General features: G+C 50.5%; 1 protein-coding gene across 3 annotated transcripts; it reads left to right on the top strand.

The window, feature by feature from the left end:
• Nucleotides 1–82: 82 nt before the first annotated feature.
• Nucleotides 83–16,978, top strand: LOC309382112 (eukaryotic translation initiation factor 5A-1). 3 transcript variants are annotated; one of them, XM_081933591.1, is made up of 6 exons: nucleotides 83–240; nucleotides 6,351–6,540; nucleotides 11,368–11,472; nucleotides 13,314–13,445; nucleotides 15,269–15,342; nucleotides 15,458–16,978. In XM_081933591.1, exons 2-5 carry the CDS (start codon nucleotides 6,376–6,378, stop codon nucleotides 15,329–15,331), a joined length of 465 nt encoding a protein of 154 aa, XP_081789717.1. In that variant the 5' UTR covers nucleotides 83–240; nucleotides 6,351–6,375; the 3' UTR covers nucleotides 15,332–15,342; nucleotides 15,458–16,978. The 3 variants fall into 3 exon arrangements, with proteins under 3 accessions (XP_081789717.1, XP_081789719.1, XP_081789718.1); XM_081933593.1 differs by having other exon boundaries at nucleotides 15,269–15,352; XM_081933592.1 differs by lacking the exon at nucleotides 83–240 and adding an exon at nucleotides 2,286–2,537.
• Nucleotides 16,979–17,868: the final 890 nt, after the last annotated feature.

Raw genomic sequence — 17,868 nt, 5'->3', positions numbered from 1 at the left:
GCGCGACGTTTCTCTCTCTCTTCCCCCCCTCCCTCCCCCGGCAAGAAGAGGCTCCTCCTTCCCCCCTTCTGGGCGTCGGTCGCCAGTGCGCGTGCGGCGACGGGGCGCGAGCGCGAAAGACGGGAGGTGTGTGTGTGGGGGGGGGAGCGCGAGAGGTGGCGACGAGTGCGCGTGCGCACTGCGGGCTGGGTTGCAGCAGGCAGCGGCGGCGGCGGCGGTGGCGGTTGAGCTCGCGGGCGGGTGAGTCGCTGAGGGGGGGGGCGAGTCGAGTCGCGGTGGGGGTGTCGCGGGGAGGAGGAGGGGGGAGGGGAAAAGAAAGGCCGGTGTAGAGGGGGAGGGGGCGGCCTCGAGCTCGGGCCCGCGCCGCCCCGGAGGCCTCACCGCGTGGCGGCCGCCTCGGACCAGCAGGCAGGCGGCGGAGGCGGAGGAGGGAAGACCGGCCGCCCCCTCGGCTGAGTCACGGGGCGGGGGCGAGGGAGGGGGTTCCCTCCACGTGTGGCGGCTGAGCGGGCCTAGCCGCGCCTGATGGGCCCTGGAGTCCCGCAGGAGGGGGGGTGTAAAAAGGGCGGGGGGTCTCGTGAGGAGAAGAAGAAGACCCTACTTGGGGGAGGGAGGAAAAGAGGGGAAGGGCCCAGTTCTGGTCTAACTGGGAGGGGGGGTCGCCTAAAGGGAGCCTGGCCTGAACTGAACTGGGAAGTGCCTGAATTTGGGGGGGGGGAGTCCTTGGACGGGGTGGGGGGTCTTTGGGAGGAGGGGAGGGTGAGGGCTCTGACTGGTCTAACTGGGAGGGGGGGTCGCCTAAAGGGAGCCTGTCCTGGGTCGAACCCTTTAGGGGCTGCCTTAATTTGGGGAGGGGGGCAAGCCCTGATTGGAGGCGACCCCTCCTTTCCAAGATTTCCGGGGGTCATTGGGGAAAAGCGACCCCAGGAGGCGAGGAAGGAGCTGGGGCTTAGTCAGAGACCAGCCCCCCTCCCTTCTCCCTCCCCCAGACCCAAATATTGGCTTGACACACACAGAGACGTTTTAAACCACCTTTCCTCCCCCTCCCTTTGGGGTTTGCTTGTGGGTTGTGTGCAAACCCCAAAAGAGGCAAATTCCCACGCCCGGCTTTTCTTTTTTTTTTGAGGGGTGGGGAAGGGGGGAGGGAAAGCACGTGGTTGCCCTTTAAAGGGAAAGCCCACCAGGCCCCTCCCCTTTGTGGGGGGGGGCGAGGGGAGCCCAGCTGGACCCAAAGTTTGTTTTTAGGGTGGAGGTGGTGAGCATTGCAGAGTTGGGAAGGTGGCTTTTTTTTTTTAATTGGCAATTTGGGGGAGTCAGGCCACCCCTTTGGGGTGACTCTTTGGAAGGGGAGAGAGGAGAAAAGAAAGAAAGAAAAGATCTTGCAATGGCTTTGCTGGACAGGGAAAGGAGGAAAAAAGAAGAAAAAAGGGGGAATGGCTGGATTGGAACTCTTCTCCCCCCCCCTATGATGGACAGCAACCCTTTCAGGGTTTTCAATCAAGCTGGGCAATTTTGAAGACTGGCAGACTTCAATTCCCAGAATTCCCCAGCCAGCCAACATGGCCCCCTGGTTTTAAAGGTAGAAAAACTATGCTTGTCTCCCCCCTCCCCCTTACGGGATTCCCCCCTTGATGGGGGGGGGTTTGTTCAGCCTGCACCCTTGGCAAAAAGTTCACCTTCCTTATGCCACTTACCTAATTGCTACCTGGATCAGGTGAGGGGAGGGGGGGCGTTTGAGTAAGCTGGAAAGGGGGGGGCTTTCGGCTTGGCTTTTTCTTGCATTGCAGCCCAGTTTGCGGGTGGGGTGGGGGCTTAATGATGGCCCCCCTGTTAGTGGCTTTCCTCTCTCCCTGGATTGATGCCCTGGGGGCCGTTTGAGTGGGGGAGCAGCACAGCCCTCCAGCTGGATTCAAACTCGGAGCAGACTTTTAGGCATGGGGGAGAATCTCTTCAGACACCCGAACCTGCCTGGACTCTTAGGAGGGGGGACGTTTACCACCCTCAAGAATTGGGGGCGGAAGAGCTGGGGTCTAGATCGAAAGCAGGGGTCCCTTCCTCCTCAAAGTAGCTTCTCCCCCCCTTCCCCCCTTCCCCCCCCCCCCAGCTGGTCACGTGGTCCGGAGCCTGTCTCTCCGCAGTGGCAGCTTAGCTGAATCATGCTTGGGGTTGGCAGGAGCCGAGGGGAGGCTCCCTCCTGACATGTGGACCGGAATGGCTGCCTTGCGCTCTCTCTCTCTCTCTCTCTCTCTCTCGCTCTCTCGTTCTCTCTCTCCCTTATGAGCAAAGTGGGTGCAAACTTCCTGCCTCCTCCTCCCCCCTTCCCCTTTTGCTCCTCCGCTGCCCAAAATCAGAAGCACGTGGTAGCGGCGACAGTGGCAGCCGGCCGGGCCTCCCCGGTGCCACCCGCTTGGCAAGAGAGAGAGAGAGAGATGGCTGCCACCACCAGCACCACCGCTGACGGCCTTTTGAGGAGCCGCTGTCAGCCTGCGCCGGTTAGTCGATGACCCGACAGGTTGTCAGTGGGAGAGGAGACCCAGGTTGGTCTCTGGCAATGGGTGGGTGGGTGAGTGGGCGGGCTAATGATCGCTCTTGGGGGCTCCTTGGTGTGGCAGGTGGGGGGAGGACAGATGCGTGGAAGAAGGAGCCGGCAGCTGTGTCTGCAGCCACCTCACGCTGCTGTCTCGGGCTTTGTCCTAACTCCAGGCTGAGACTCCGAGCGAGCGCCTGCCCCGGGGAAGGGAATCGGGTTTTTCCAGCTCCCATCTAAGTCGGGAAGGGCTGGGCTTCCCCTGAAGCCCTCCTGCTCGCCCTTCTTTTGTCCCTCCTCCAGCCCCTCTCCTCCTCTCCGGAGGCCGAGCGGATCTCCTCCTCCGCCTTGGAGGAAGAGAGGGTCGTGGGACAATCTGCCTTGGGGTTGAAATGCCTTTCCAGAAGGGTAGCTCTGCTTTCATTTGCTCCATTTGGGATGAGTGGGTTGGGGTACTGAGGGGGAGGGGGTTTCGTCGTAGGCTTAGACCTTTCAAGCCCTTAGGGAAGATTTGTTTGCTTGACGAGGCAATTATCTGATCTGCATGTTGGCAAGATGATTTTTTCCTTTTGTGAAGTGGGATCCTTGGGGTGTAAAGTCTCCGTCTTTGCAAAACCGAAGTTAGAAGTTTCTTTAAAAAGAAAAAAAAAACACCATAGGCTGACACCACAGAATGAGCTCCCCCCCCCCCCCAAATCCTGGCTGGTTTATTCCCCCAAAACAGAAGGGGACAAGCCCAGATTTTGAAATTGCACCTTGTGGATTGGGAGAGTAGTCGGACTGAAGTTGCTCCTCTCGATTTCGGTGTAGAATCCGCTGCCTGGAAGCTGCAGTCCTTCTCCGCTTCCACCGTGGAGCAGGGGATCCCAAAATAGAGCAGGGCGAGGGTTAACCCTGCAGCAGAAGGTGGGACCGAGGTAGTCTGGCTTGATCTTGGCTAAATCTTGGCCTCCTGGCATGGCATGGAAAGCAAACTTTTGCAGGCTTCTGGCTAAGTGAACGGAGAGGCTCCGAGGCCGGAGAAAGTTAGCAGGCGGAATAAATGTTCTTTCACCCAGAGCGTAGTTGGCTCAAAGGTACTCCTAAAGTGACCGCTCACTGGGAAAAAGCCGTGACATACGACCACTTTTCACACTTACGACCGTTGTGGCATCTCCGTGGTCACGAGATCAAAATCCAGACGCTTGGCGACTGACGTAGTTATGACGGTAGCGGTATCTTGGGGGGGGGGTTGTCGCGTGATCCCCTTTTGTGACTTTCATGGGGAAGCCAGATTCCCTTAGCGACCGTGGGACTAACTTAACGGCGGTGGTTCACTTAACGACGGTGGCAAGAAAGGCCGTAAAGTGGGGTTAAAAACCTAACGAATGTTTCACTTAGCAGAAATGTTGGGCTCAATTGCGCTCGTAAGTGGAGGATCACCTGTATAGATGTGTATATAGGTATGTATAAAAATTGGAAGGCAGGTCGTAAAACAGGGCAAAACTCAACAGATGTCTCCCTTAGCAACCTAAATGAGTATAGTATAGCCTGTATTGTCATTGCACATCGCGTATACAACGAAATTGGTTAGTCCACAAGTCTTAAAGGGGGGGCTCCATTATGGTCATCAGTTGACAACTACTGGTGTGGTACTTTTAGTACATGGGTGTCCAAACTTGGGAACTTTAAGACTTGTGGACTTCAACTCCCAGAATTCCCCAGCCAGCATGGCTGGCTGGGGAATTCTGAAAGTTGAAGTCCACAAGTCTTAAAGTTCCCAAGTTTGGACACCCCTTTTTTTTTAAAGTATGCAATAGTAATGAGATGGCCTGGAGGGGGAACCACTGGGAGATCCTGAAAATTATCAGTAAAATAAAATAAAAGTTTTAGGGAGAAGACAGTTTTCAGTGAAAAGCTGCCAAGTGGGTTTAGCTGTTGTGTCTTGGCAGCTTCCTTTTGATGGGTGAAAAAATTGCAGGCAGTACCAAAATGTACCTAGGCTCACATTTGGCCACTCTTTTGTCTCTGCCCCCACCCCCCCACCCCGGTTCCCATTCTAAAGCATGCTGGGGGGTCTGCTGAAGGCAATGGGCTCTCCCTGCCCCTTACCCCAAAGAACCCAGCATCTGGCTCAGCACCAGCTGAGTGGGCAGGATCTCCTTCCACCCAGAGATGTCCAACGTGGCCACTTTAAGTCCTGTGGACTTCAACTCCCAGAATTCCCCAGCCCTGGCCACTTTTAAGACTTTGACTCCCAGAATTCCCCAGCCCTGGCCACTTTTAAGACTTTGACTCCCAGAATTCCCCAGTCCTGGCCACTTTTAAGACTTTGACTCCCAGAATTCCCCAGCCCTGGCCACTTTTAAGACTTTGACTCCCAGAATTCCCCAGTCCTGGCCACTTTTAAGACTGGTGGACTTCAGCTCCCAGAATTCCCCTGCCAACAATTCCCCTCAGAAGATCGTGTGAACTTGTACGCTTTGAATTCAAAGGGTTGTAAACAAAACATGGCTGAACCAGGAATTAAGTTGACTGGTACGTTATGGTTTAGTAAAAGGTGGGGGTTTTGTGGGGGGGGGAAGTGCCTAGATTTGGAGAATTCATGAGATATTTTGGTGGCTCTGAAGCATTTTTAAAGGATGGGTGTAGAACATAGAGTAATAGGATTGGAAGGAACTTTGAGGTCCTCTAGTCCACCCCAGGCCAAAGCAGGAGACCCTTATACCTTTCTGGACAAGGGTCTCTCTAGTCTTTTCGTGAAGGTTTCCATTGATGGGAAACTTTAGGAGGGAAGCCATTGCAATGGAATCATACATTGAGAGCTGGAAGGGACCTTAGAGGTCCTCTAGTCAAACCCCCTGCTCAGGCAGGAAACCCTCAACCATTCCATGCAAATGGTTACCCAGTGTCTCCTTAAAAACCTCCAGTGATGGAGCACCCACAACATCTGGTGGCAGGCAGTCCCACTGGCTAATTGTCCTCACTTTTGAGAAGTCTCTCCTTCATCCTGGATTGCTTCCCTCCTTGATCGGTTTCTTGCTTTGCTCGCCATCCATTCTTTCTTCTCCTGCCTTCCGGTGCTTTGGATAGTTAAGTTGACCCCCTCCTCTTGGAGGCAGCCCCTCAAATACCCTGTCCTGTCCTCCCCCCCCTCTTCCTCCGGTCCTTCTTAGTTAGACTAAGGCGCACGCCATTAGTTTAGCCCAGGGGTGTGTGTGCGTGTGCGCGTGTGTGTCATAACATCCTATTTGAATACAGAATAGCAGAGTTGGAAGGGACCTTGGAGGTCATCTAGCCCATCCCCATGCTCAAGAAGGAGTCCCTGCTAGGCCAGGGGTTGGCAACCTGCAGCTCCGGGGCCTCCTGTGGCTCTTTTATCCCTCTGCTTCGGCTGCCTGTCACCGGTCGGACTCTACAGAGGATAAGGGCTTTCGGTTCGGACGGGTAGAGGGAGAAGGACGCTGCGCTAGGAGGGGACTCTATGGTTGGGGAACCTGACTTCCGGTCCACTCTAGCATTGAACCGGGGGGTGGGTGGGGGATCCCAGTGAGGACATTTGTGGCTCTTTTGAGTGTTTAAGGTGGCCGATGCAAGGCCGTTTAATGCACCGTCCTCCCCTCCGCTTTGGGAGTGAGGGGCGTGCTTGCGATGCACCAACCGTTACGTGGCTGTGCAGAGGCGTCGAGGGGAAGAAGGTGCGCACTCCCCCCCCCCCCTCCGGCAGGATTTCTTTCCTTGCTGGACTCGGCCCCGTCCAGGGGACCCTTGCTCCTGCCTTCTCTCTCTCTGCCGGCTTCCGTCCTGACCTTCCTCTCTCTCTCCCCCCCCCCCCCTCCACCAGCGGTTTCCACAACACCTGATCCACCATGGCTGATGACCTGGACTTCGAGACCGGTGATGCCGGCGCCTCCGCCACCTTCCCCATGCAGTGCTCCGCCCTCCGGAAGAACGGCTTCGTGGTGCTGAAAGGCCGTCCCTGCAAGATTGTGGAGATGTCCACTTCAAAGACGGGCAAGCACGGCCACGCCAAAGTAAGGGCTGGGGCTGTCCGTGGGTGTCAGTCATCTGCGGTGGGAGTGGAGGGGGGGGAGGGAAGGATATCTTGGGGAAACTCCCAGGGGTGCGGGGGTTTGCGTGTGCCCGACAGGCCTCGAGCGGTGTTTTCCCCTTGCTGCTGCTGCTGTGTGTGTGTGTGTGTGTGTGTGAATGTGTGATTGTGATTATGTGACTGGCCAGATGGAGGAGGACGAGGACCAGAATTCTGGGACCTAGTTTGTTTTCTCTGACCGTACTTTTTCCTTGCAGACGTTTCATGGCCCTACTAGGGAACGTCATCAGTGCTTTGGGTGGGGAGGGGGAGCGGAGGAAGGACTGTGGGGTCCTTGGTGCTCTCTGAGATTGGTGGTTGAATGCAGACGTTTTAGGACCCAACTAGGGAACGTCGTCAGGGCTAGAAGGGAAGGTTTGCAGAGAAGATGGGAGGAGGAGGGAGGCTGTGGGCTCCTTGGTGCTCTCTGAGCTGGATGGCCTCCTTGCAAACATTTGGGGAGAGGAGGAGGAGAAGGGGAGGAGGACTCTGGGGTCCTTGGGGGTCTCTGAGCTTGGTGGTTATTTTGCAGACGTCTCATGACCCAACTAGGGAACATCATCAGTGCTAGAAGGGAAGGGGGTTTGCAGAGAGGAGGAGGAGGACGACGACTGTGGAGTCCTTGGTGGTCTCTGAGCTGGTGGTTTTCTTGTCAACATTTCATGACCCATCTAGGGAATATCATCAATGCTAAAAGGGTATTGGGTTTGTGGGAGGAGGAGGAGGAGGAGGAGGAGGAGGAGGAGGAGGAAGACTGTGGTGTCCTCGGTGCTCTCTGAACTTTTTTGCAGACCTTTCATGACCCAACTAGGTAACCTCATCCATGCTAGAGTGGAGTGTGCAGAGAGGAGGAAGAGGAAAAGGAGGAAGAAGAGCGGGGTCCTTGGTGTTCTCTGATCTGGGTAGTTTTCTTGCAGACGTTTTATGACCCAACTAGGTAACCTCATCCATGCTAGAGTGGAGTTTGCAGAGAGGAGAGGAGAGAGGAGGAGGAGGATTGGGGTTCTCTAACCCATTTCTTGTAGACATCTCATGACCCAACTAGACAACACAATCAGTGCTAGAAGGGGAGGTGGGGGTTAACCGTCTGCAAGGAGACCCCCAAACCCAGAGGGAGCGCCCAAGACCCTCAACAACTCAACCCTGAGTTACAAAAGTGCCATTGGTGCCGTTTTTCGTCTTGGCATGGGAGAGAGCGGGTCAGAACGGAGCCATTCAAGCCCTCCAGCCTGCGACCTCTGCCCTCTCCCTCAGTCCTTGGTCTTCCTGGCCTGGGTGATCCATGATAGTAGCCCTTAACGACAGTTCGTTCCAAGTTACAGGGGAAACGAGTGACTTGTGACCACTTTTTCACACTTACGACCACATTCTCCCACAGTCCCTTGGCAGCTGACTCAGGACGGTCGCAGCGTCCCGGGGGGGGGGGTGTCACAGGCTCAAAATTGGGAGCCGACTCGTATTTATGACGGTCGCCATGTCCCGGGTTGTGTCCATGTGTCATGCGATCCCCTCTTGCGACCTTCCGACAAGCAAAGCCAATGGGGGAAGCCAGATTCCCTTAACGACCATGTAACTCATTGAATAGCTGGAAGGATTCGCTTAACCACCCCGGCAGGAAAGGTCGTAAAACGAGGCCAAATGCATCAGAAAGGTTGGGCTGAATGGCAGCTGTAAGTCAAGAACTACCTGTCACCCACTTAACAACTAATGGGGTAGGGGTTTCTTGTGACTTACAGGGGGTTCTACAACGGTCATAAGGGTGAAAAACAGTCATAAGTCGCTCTTGTCCGTCCCGTGGTTGCTTCAGACGGTCACTAAACGAATGGTTGTAAGTTTAGGACTACTTGTAAGGATTATTTCAACAAAAATTTTTCTCTGGAGACCTGAAGTCAAATTTTAATTCCTTCACCCCACAGCATCCAAGTATGCCTGGCCCCCTTCGGTGCTAGAGATTTCTAGGTAGTCCTCGACTCTCAACCGTTTGTTCAGCGACCGTTCTAAGTTACAACTGCACTGAAAAAAGTCACTTAGGACCATTTTGTTCTTACCTAGGCTTCCTGATACAGTACAAAGCACACACTTAGTCCCCAAAACCCTCTTTTTATTTCAGTAAGTCCCAAATAGTTTGTAAAGAGTCCCACCGAAGTCTGCCAAAGTCTTTCGGGATAAGGCTGATAAGCACCCACCTTGAAATGCTGCCAAAGAACCAATTGGCAATTAGGTTGGCAAGGCCACACGGAGCGAGCTTCAGAATGTAAACCGACCAGAACGAACACGATAGTCACAGTGTGATCCCCTTTTGCGACCATCTGATGAGGTCATATTCACTTAACGGCCGTGCTATTAATTTAAAGGACTCGCTTAACAAACACAGCCAGGAATGCCGCAAGATGGGGCGCAAAACTCCCTGAGCAAATTTCTCACAGAGTGGCATAAATTCTGGCCTCAATTGGGGTCGTAAGTCGAGGACTCCCTGTATAAAAACCAAGCCAGAATATCTAAGGCTGTATTAAGAGCTCCTCATCATATTACATAACGAAAATTACTTTGATTCCAACCCAGACATTCCCTCTTGCACTTTAAAAATTAAATGACAGAATTAAGTTAAAATTTAAAACATTGAAATCTCCATTTTTTTTAACATTCACCTGGATCCTTAAAAGTTTCAGCTTCCATCCAGCCATTAAAATATCGATGGCTTCCAACGTTTTATGCGCAATTAACTTCTTTTCTGGAAACTTTCCTCCCTGTGGCTTGTTTAGGAGCCAAAAAGTCATTTCCAGTTTATCAGACTAAATATAAGTACATAATTCAGGCATCTGATCCACAGGCTGAAATTCCTTCCACCGATAATTCCTGGCGTCATCTGGGGTGGGTTTCTCTTTTTGATATCACGGTTTTTATTTATTTTTGAATTACAAATTTTTACTTGTGTTATGAACAAAGTGTTCTCCTAATCATTTTCTTTTACATCCTCTCCTATACATATAATCCATTTTACATCATATCTTCCGTTTCCTATTTCGGCTGTATTATTCTCTTTCCATATTTTTTTTTAAATTTTCAAATTATTTTCTTCTTAGTACATAAACAATATCACTAATCGCCCTTAATTTCTTGTCTCTTACAATAACATCAACTCCATCACTAAATACATTTCTCAAAATTCGCCATCTTACTCTTTTAACGTTTCATCTTCCGTCTCTTAATTTAAATTATCTTCAAAGTTAAACCAAGTTATCCTTTCACATTTCATCTGTTGGTCTGTTTTGCTGTAAGCAACCTACATCATCAAATTCAATGTTTACATAAAAAACATTTAACAGTGAATTATCCACAATTAATAACGTTGATATAATTCCTTTACATCTTAATTAACTACCCACCATTAATAATATGAATACAATTGCCTTTAATCGACTAATACATTCCTTTTTTTCCCTTCCTCCTCTGGGAGTTTTTTGGGTGGAATTTGGACATTTTAAGGTTTGGATAGAACCCCAAAGTCTTCAATTTGTTATTATTTTTGGGGAGTCGTGAGTGTACTTGGTGTGTGTTGCGAAGACCACTGCCAAAATCTTCCAGGAGATTGAGGGATTTGATTTTATTTTTTTACACAGAGACAAGCAATCTGTCCAAAACTTTGAATATGCTCAGAGGCAAAAAATCTAAGCCTTCGAACACCAATCTGCTGATTTGAACTTGGGTCTGTTTTAAGCTTTCTTCTCCCTAATGGGCTGAAGATGTGTCTGTTTGTCTCTCTGTCTGTCTGTCTGTCTGAGGATCGGCAGCTATTCATACTTCAGGTCTTTCAAGAGCTACTAAGATGGGGAGGGGGTGCTGTAGAGCCCCTCCAGGACAGAGTTTGGGGGGGGGGGTGTTTAAGTTTAATTCATACATTTATTCATTCAATTTCTATAGCTGGCCAGGTCAATGACGCCGGGTAACTTTAACAGTTCAACAAATAAATGACAACGAAAATGCTGAAAACTTCTGAAAACAATTTTTTAAAAAAAGCTGTTTTGCCAGGCGGGGCTGTTTCCTCCTCCTCCTCCCTGCAAACCCCTCTAGCACGGATGATGTTCCCTTGTTGGGTCATGAAACGTCTGCAAAAAAGTTCAGAGAGCACCAAGGACACCAAAGTATTCCTCTTCCTCCTCTTGTAGCACTGGCGATGTTCCCTTGTTGGGTCATGAAACGTCTCCCAAAAAAGCCACCAAGTTCAGAGATACCCAAGTGTTGTTGTTGTTATCATTTTTCTTCCTCCTCCTCCTCTCTGCCAACCCCCCTCCCTTCCAGCACTGATGATGTTATCTAGTTGGGTCATGGAATGTCTGCAAGGAAATCACCCATAAAAAGAGAAGCCCAGATAAGCGTGGATTAACACCAGACAAACTAAGAAAAAGAAAAAAATACCCTAATCTATGGGGAAAAAACTCACACTCCTACCATCCCACAGCTACAAGAAAACCACCAAGCTCAGAGAGCACCCAGGAACTCTCCTCCTCCTCCTCCTCCTCCTCCTCCTCCTCCTCCTCCTCCTCCTCCTCCTCCTCCTCCTCCTCCTCCTCCTCCTCCTCCTCCTCCTCCTCCTCCTCCTCCTCCTCCTCCTCCTCCTCCTCTTCTTCTTCTCTGCAAACCCCACTCCCTTCTAGAACTAATGGCGTTCCCTAGTTGGGTCATGAAACGTCTGCAAGAAAACCCACCAAGTAATCTATAGTCTTCCTCCTCCTCCTACTGAAGCCGTTCTCTCCCTCTGCCCCCCTCCTAGGTGCATCTCGTCGGCATAGACATCTTCACTGGGAAAAAATATGAAGATATCTGCCCCTCCACTCACAACATGGACGTGCCCAACATCAAGAGAAATGACTTCCAGGTAGGTGCCCGGGGCTGGCGGTCGGCCTACGGTCAGTCGGTTTGGTTATCCAGTGTCTAAAGCTGCCCGTTTCACGAAGCAGGGCTCTGGGCTGTGTGGTATAATGGCTAAACTGCCTCCGTTGTTGTATCGTAGTTGTGGTTTTGAGGCCACCCTGCCCTTCCTTGGGGGATGCGCTTCTCCCCAGGGTGGAGAGCTGCTTACGATGTCTTCGGTGCCCTCTGAAGGTGGGCAATTGGTCAGAGTAATCGTTCCTGACTCTTGGGGGCGATGCTCATCTCCGTTTCAAAGCCCAAGAGCCAGCGCTGTCCGAAGACGTCTCCGTGCTCATGTGGCCGGCAGGACTTAAACACAGAAGGAGCACGGAAGGCTGTTCCCTTCCCACCAAAGGTGGCTCCTATTTTTCTACTTGCGTTTTTTACGGGCTTTCGAACGGCTAGGTTGGCAGAAGCTGGGAGAAGCCACGGGAGCTCACTCCGTTATGCGGCGCTGGGGATTCAAACCGCCGAACAGCCCACCTTTCTGATTGACAAGCTCAGCGTCTCAATCACTTAAGCCGCCACGTCCCCCAAATATGTCTAGGCCACCTTTATTACCTATTTTCGATCGGTGGGAATGCGGTGGACGTAACATACCTTGGCCTCCAGCAAAGTGGGAAAACAACCCACCATCCACGATGAATGAAACAGGTTAAACAAACAGGTTAAAAATAGGCTAGATGGTGTGACAAGGAAATGGGATTTGATTTAGATCAAGTCAGTTGAGATCACGATTGACATCATGATTTAAATTCCTAGCAAAAAGGATTGATTTAAATCAACTCGATTTTTTAAAATTACAGTTTTGAAAGAGCAGCTGCCTTCTCTGTCCCTCCGCGGCTTCTCCTCCGACAGTCCCAATATTGCAGGATATACACGGCCTCCTCCTGCTGTATCCCTAAGCTCCATTCCACGCTGAATAAACTGAATTATGACTATATCTTAAATAGAGAACGATCTTTAGATAGATTTTTTTTTACTCCAAAAGCATTTGATTGAAATACATTTAATATGTTTTTTTTAAAAAAAATCCGATTTAAATAAAAAGAAATCCGATTTAAATTTTTTTAAAAAAATCATTTTTAATTTTTTAAAAAAAACGATTATTGATTTTTCTTTTAAAATCCACCCTGTGGGAAACTGCTGACTGGGGAATTCTGGGAGTTGAAGTCCACCAGTCTTCCAAGTTTGCCCAAAATTGAGAAATTGACAAAATTATACACAATTGTTAGGACAACTGTTATTACACTTCTTATTACAGAGGTTACAACCGATAAGAAGGCAATGTAGAATCGAGACCTGCGAAGGCTAAGCACGCAGGACGATACAGAAGGCGGAAAAGCTATTTTTTATATTGTTACCTTGGTCTTGTTTTTTCTGTATTTGTTGGGTTTACCCCCCTGTTTTTAAAGATAAAAATGTTTAATAAAAACTATTTCTAGAGAGAGAGAGAGAGAGAGAGAGAGGGAGGGAGAGAGAGACAGACAGAGAAAGAGAGAAAGAGAGAGAGAGAGGAAGAGAAAGAGAGAGGGGGGAGAAAGAGAGAAGAGAGGGAGAAAGAGGGAGAGAGGGAGAAAGAGAGACTGGGAGAGAAAGTGATAGAGAGAGATGGAGGGAGGGAGAGAGAGAGAGAAAGAAAGGGTGTTTTAGGTAACCATGGGATCTCACCCCCCCTCCCGGCTGACAAGTGTGACTGGTTTGAATCCTGCCGGGGTTTTTCCCCAAGGGAGAAGCCTTTGGAAGCTTCTCCTGGCCCAGGCCGCCGTGCTCACCCTCCTCTTCCTCTTCTTCTTCCTCTTGCAGCTTATTGGCATCCAGGATGGCTACCTTTCTCTGCTCCAGGACAGCGGGGATGTCCGGGAGGACTTGCGTCTCCCTGAGGGAGACCTGGGCAAGGAGATCGAACAGAAATACGACAGTGGAGAAGAAATACTGGTGAGGGGCGGCCCCCTTCTCCCGGGGGGGTGGGGGTGGGGGGTGTCTCCAGCTGTCCCCACTTTACGACCGGTGGACTTCGACTCCCAGAATTCCTCCGGCAGCTTGGCTAGACTTCAGCTCTGTGCCTGCTTACTCTCTTGTAATCCCTTCCTCTGTGATCTCTCCAGTGGTGGGTTCCGGGTCGTGTCGCAACCCCTACGCTGTGACCGGGTCGGGCGTACGCATGCGCACCCACTGCCCACAATGCTCCAGCTGCTCAGCGGAGTGTTGTGCAGGCGCCCTCTGTTGTGTGCGTGTGTGCAAACGGCCCCGTTGGGTCAAACACAGCCCGGGTGGGCCCTCCGAAACACCGTACCAGAATGGGGCCTGCTGCTCCCGTACCGGGGCGTACCCCCCGCAACCCACCACTGGATCTCTCCCCTCTAGGGAGTAGGAGGGGGGAGGGGGAATTCTGGGAGTTGAAATCCACAAGTCGTAAAGTGACCAAGGTTGGGATTGGCGCATGGCGGCCACAGAGTTCACACAATCATTACAGGTTTAGTTAAAGCATCAGAATGAAAGTTTGTGTGTCTGTGTGTCTGTATATCTTTTATACATGTACATAAGTAAACAGTTCGTTTAGTGACCAGGTTTTCAGCCACCCTGAAAAAGATGGCTTACGACTGTTTTTCACACTTAATGACCGTTGCAGCATGCCCTATGGTCCTGTGATCAAAATTTGGACGCTTGGCAGCTGGTTCATATTTACGATGGTTGCAGCGTCCCAGGGGTGGGTGGGTGTTTCACGTGATCTCCTTTTGCGACCATTTGACACGCAAAAATTTTATGCTCAGTTGTGGTCGTAAGTTGAGGACTACCTGTGGAAAGGGAGGTGGGGGGGCAAAAACCAGAGATGGGGGGAAAACTGCAATTCGGTGAAGTTGTTAAGATGTTTTTTTGTTTTTCAACTTTGGCAGCGGGAAGGTAGGTGGACTTCAACTCCCAGAATTCCCCAGCCATCCTCCACAGGGAGGGAAGATGGCGGCAGGCAGGCGTGCAGGGGGTTCTGGGAGTTGTAGTCCACCCACCACCTTCCCGGGGCCACGGTTGAGAAATTGAGTCGAAGAGACTTCTTTTCTTTTCAATTAATAATTTTTATTCAACATTTTTTAAACATTAAAATCTCAGTTACACTTTACAGCTTTTCGTGATCGGTATTTTTTTTTCTTCTAATTTTGATATTTCCATTCTAAGGCCTATTGTTTTACACATATACCTCCTCACTTCATCGTTACTCATTGATAGAATATATACAACATTTACACCTCTGTTTCTCTCTGAATATATACCATCTCCTTTTATTATGTTTTCTTAGGTATGCATTAATTTTACATCTCTTTTCTAGCCAATTATGCCACCTATTCCATGTCTTATAATACTCTGTTTCCTCTCTGTCTCTTACTTCCATCGTTCATTTATCCATTTCTGCACATTCTAGCATCTTTTTTATGATCTCTGCGTTTCAGGGGATGGGCTTTACTTCTATTCCTGGATTTCTTTACTTCTATTCCTGGATTTCTTTACTTCTATTTCTGGATTTCTTTACTTCTATTTCTGGATTTCTTTACTTCTATTTCTGGATTTCTTTACTTCTATTTCTGGATTTCTTTACTTCTATTTCTGGATTTCTTTACTTCTATTTCTGGATTTCTTTACTTCTATTTCTGGATTTCTTTACTTCTATTTCTGGATTTCTTTACTTCTATTTCTGGATTCCTTCTATTTCTGAATGTCTTTACTTATATTTCTGAATTCCCCCCCCCCTCTCCCCCTCCCCCCAGATCACCGTTCTGTCTGCAATGACCGAGGAAGCTGCTGTCGCCATCAAAGCCATGGCTAAATAAAGGAACCACAGGTGAGTCCAGGTACGGAGGGGGAAGAGGGATGGGAGGGGGGGTGGCCCTTTGGAGTCCTTTTTTTCTGTTCCTGGGGGGGCTTTTTAACTCCCCTCTTTCTCTCCTCTCCTGCAGGCAACAGCCGCAGCCGCAACAAATTTGTCATGAAGCAGAGGAGAATCGCAACCCGCAGACTGTCAGATTGGGCTCCAAAGCACCCCCCAAAATCTTGGTTTCTCTACCCCCCCCCTTTTCTTTTCTTTGTCCTTTTCTTCTTCTCTTTCCCTTTGAAACAAAACAGCCCCCCCCCCTCCCTCCCTCCCTCCCTCCCCGGATCCTCCCTTTGGAATTAAAAGGAAAGAAAAACCAAGCCTTTTTTATTTTATTTTGTGGTCTTTTTTTAAAAAAAAGAGCAAAAAACAACAACACCCGAAGCAAGAGAATAAAAAATAAACATCTTCCCCCAGAGCTGGATGCTGATGTAATCATCATTATTATTATTATTATTATTTCCTCCCCTTGTTTTGACTCCCTCCCTCTGCCCAGCTTCCTCCCCCCTCCCCTCCCTCCTCCTCCTCCTCCTCCTCCTCCTCCTCCTCCTCCTCCTCCTCTCGGGCGCTAGTGACACTACAATCGTTTGTTGCTTTTTTCTTTTTTTCCTGGCAAAGAGAAGTTGGGAAAAATGTGCACTTAAAAGAAAAAAAAGGGGAGGGGAATATTTAAAACTGCTAGAAGGAAGAAAGGAAGGGGGGGGGGGAGAAGAAAACCATCGTGGGAGAGAGAGACGGACTCTTCGGTTCTCTCCCTTTTTTCCCCCACCTTTGTCGTTTTTTCTCGGCGTTTTCATCCTCCTTTCCGCGAGGAGGATGGGCAGAATTTGGGGAGGGGGTGCGAGAAGCTGCCCCCTTTCTTCCTCCCCCCTGAAGCCCCCCCAGCTTAGAAAGACGCCCTGCGGTGCTCTACCCCCCCCCCCCCCAATCCTGTCCCATTTCTATTGAGGGTGGGTTGGGGGCTGTTTGGTTTTTATTTCTGTCTCCCTTCCTCCCCTGTCCGCTGGGTCACTTCATGCTGGGAGGTTACCTACGAATATTTTTTGGGGGGGCAGTGTCCCCCGCTCTTGTTGCTGAGCTTGGCTTAAACCCTCCTCTTCTTCCTCCTCCTCCTCCTCCTCCTCGCTGGAGCCCCCCTTTGTCTGCAACCTTGGGGCAGGAAGACCCCTGCTGGGCCTGGAATGACGGGGACCTGCCCTCTGCGGAGTATAGGGGCAGGGTTATACTCTGGTCCCTGTCAATCATGTTTGATTTCCTTTCCTCGTGCCCCCCCACCTCCTGTGCTTGTAACTGCCTCCGAGCCCCTCCCTCGTTTGTGGGAGTTAGCATCGCCCCCCCCCCCTCTACAAGCCCCCTCGTGCTGGGTAACTCGCCATCCCAAGAGGCTGTTTTCAGGTTAGGGAATTTTTTTTTGTGGGGGGGGGGAGGAGGGGGGTTTAAACCAACTAGCACTCCCCTGTGCCCCCCCCAAAAACTGTCTCCTTGGTTCCTATTTACTCTCCTCTGCTGTTCACAGGTCAAGCTGTGCCCCCTCCCCTCCCTCTCGCCCTGTTAATCCAACCCATTTGTTAATCAACCTCAATAAAACACAAGTTTAATATGAAAACCTGGCTGTGGTTAATGTGTCATTGGGGGGGGGGGTATGTCGTGTGTCTTGCGTGGGAGGGGGGGAAGCCTGGCCAGGGGAAGGGTCTGCCCAGACACTCAAGGGTGGGGGAGGATATGGGGAGGTGGGGAAGAAGAAAACAATCCCCTGGGTTGCTGGGGAATGGCATCATTTGTTGGTCAGCGCATCAGTGCGCCTCCTTTGGGGGAGTGTGATTTGCTGATTTTAATGGCCTCTGGACTTCGACTCCCAGAATTCCTGAGTTAGCCATGTTTTAATGGCCTCTGGACTTCGACTCCCAGAATTCCTGAGTCAGCCATGTTTTAATGGCCTCTGGACTTCAACTCCCAGAATTCCTGAGTCAGCCATGTTTTAATGGCCTCTGGACTTTGACTCCCAGAACTCCTGAGTCAGCCATGTTTTAATGGCCTCTGGACTTCAACTCCCAGAATTCCTGAGTCAGCCATGTTTTAATGGCCTCTGGACTTTGACTCCCAGAATTCCTGAGTCAGCCATGTTTTAATGGCCTCTGGACTTTGACTCCCAGAATTCCTGAGTCAGCCATGTTTTAATGGCCTCTGGACTTCAACTCCCAGAATTCCTGAGTCAGCCATGTTTTAATGGCCTCTGGACTTTGACTCCCAGAATTCCTGAGTCAGCCATGTTTTAATGGCCTCTGGACTTTGACTCCCAGAATTCCTGAGTCAGCCATGTTTTAATGGCCTCTGGACTTCAACTCCCAGAATTCCTGAGTTAGCCATGTTTTAATGGCCTCTGGACTTTGACTCCCAGAATTCCTGAGTCAGCCATGTTTTAATGGCCTCTGGACTTTGACTCCCAGAATTCCTGAATGCTGCAGGGGGGGAGGCAGTTTTAGGGTTTCAACAGGT

This window comes from Natrix helvetica, assembly GCF_964273705.1.
Source record: "Natrix helvetica genome assembly, chromosome: Z".
Taxonomy (NCBI): Eukaryota; Metazoa; Chordata; class Lepidosauria; order Squamata; family Natricidae; genus Natrix; species Natrix helvetica.
This window is presented reverse-complemented; position numbering and strand designations above follow the sequence as displayed.

What these genes read in the sequence shown, in the direction of transcription:
- LOC309382112 (XM_081933591.1), top strand. Translation starts at nt 6,376, where the DNA reads ATGGCTGATGACCTGGACTTCGAGACCGGTGATGCCGGCGCCTCCGCC. An exon ending in GCAAGCACGGCCACGCCAAA is followed by an intron (nt 6,541 to 11,367) that starts GTAAGGGCTGGG and finishes CCCCCCTCCTAG; the next exon opens with GTGCATCTCGTCGGCATAGA. An exon ending in TCAAGAGAAATGACTTCCAG is followed by an intron (nt 11,473 to 13,313) that starts GTAGGTGCCCGG and finishes TTCCTCTTGCAG; the next exon opens with CTTATTGGCATCCAGGATGG.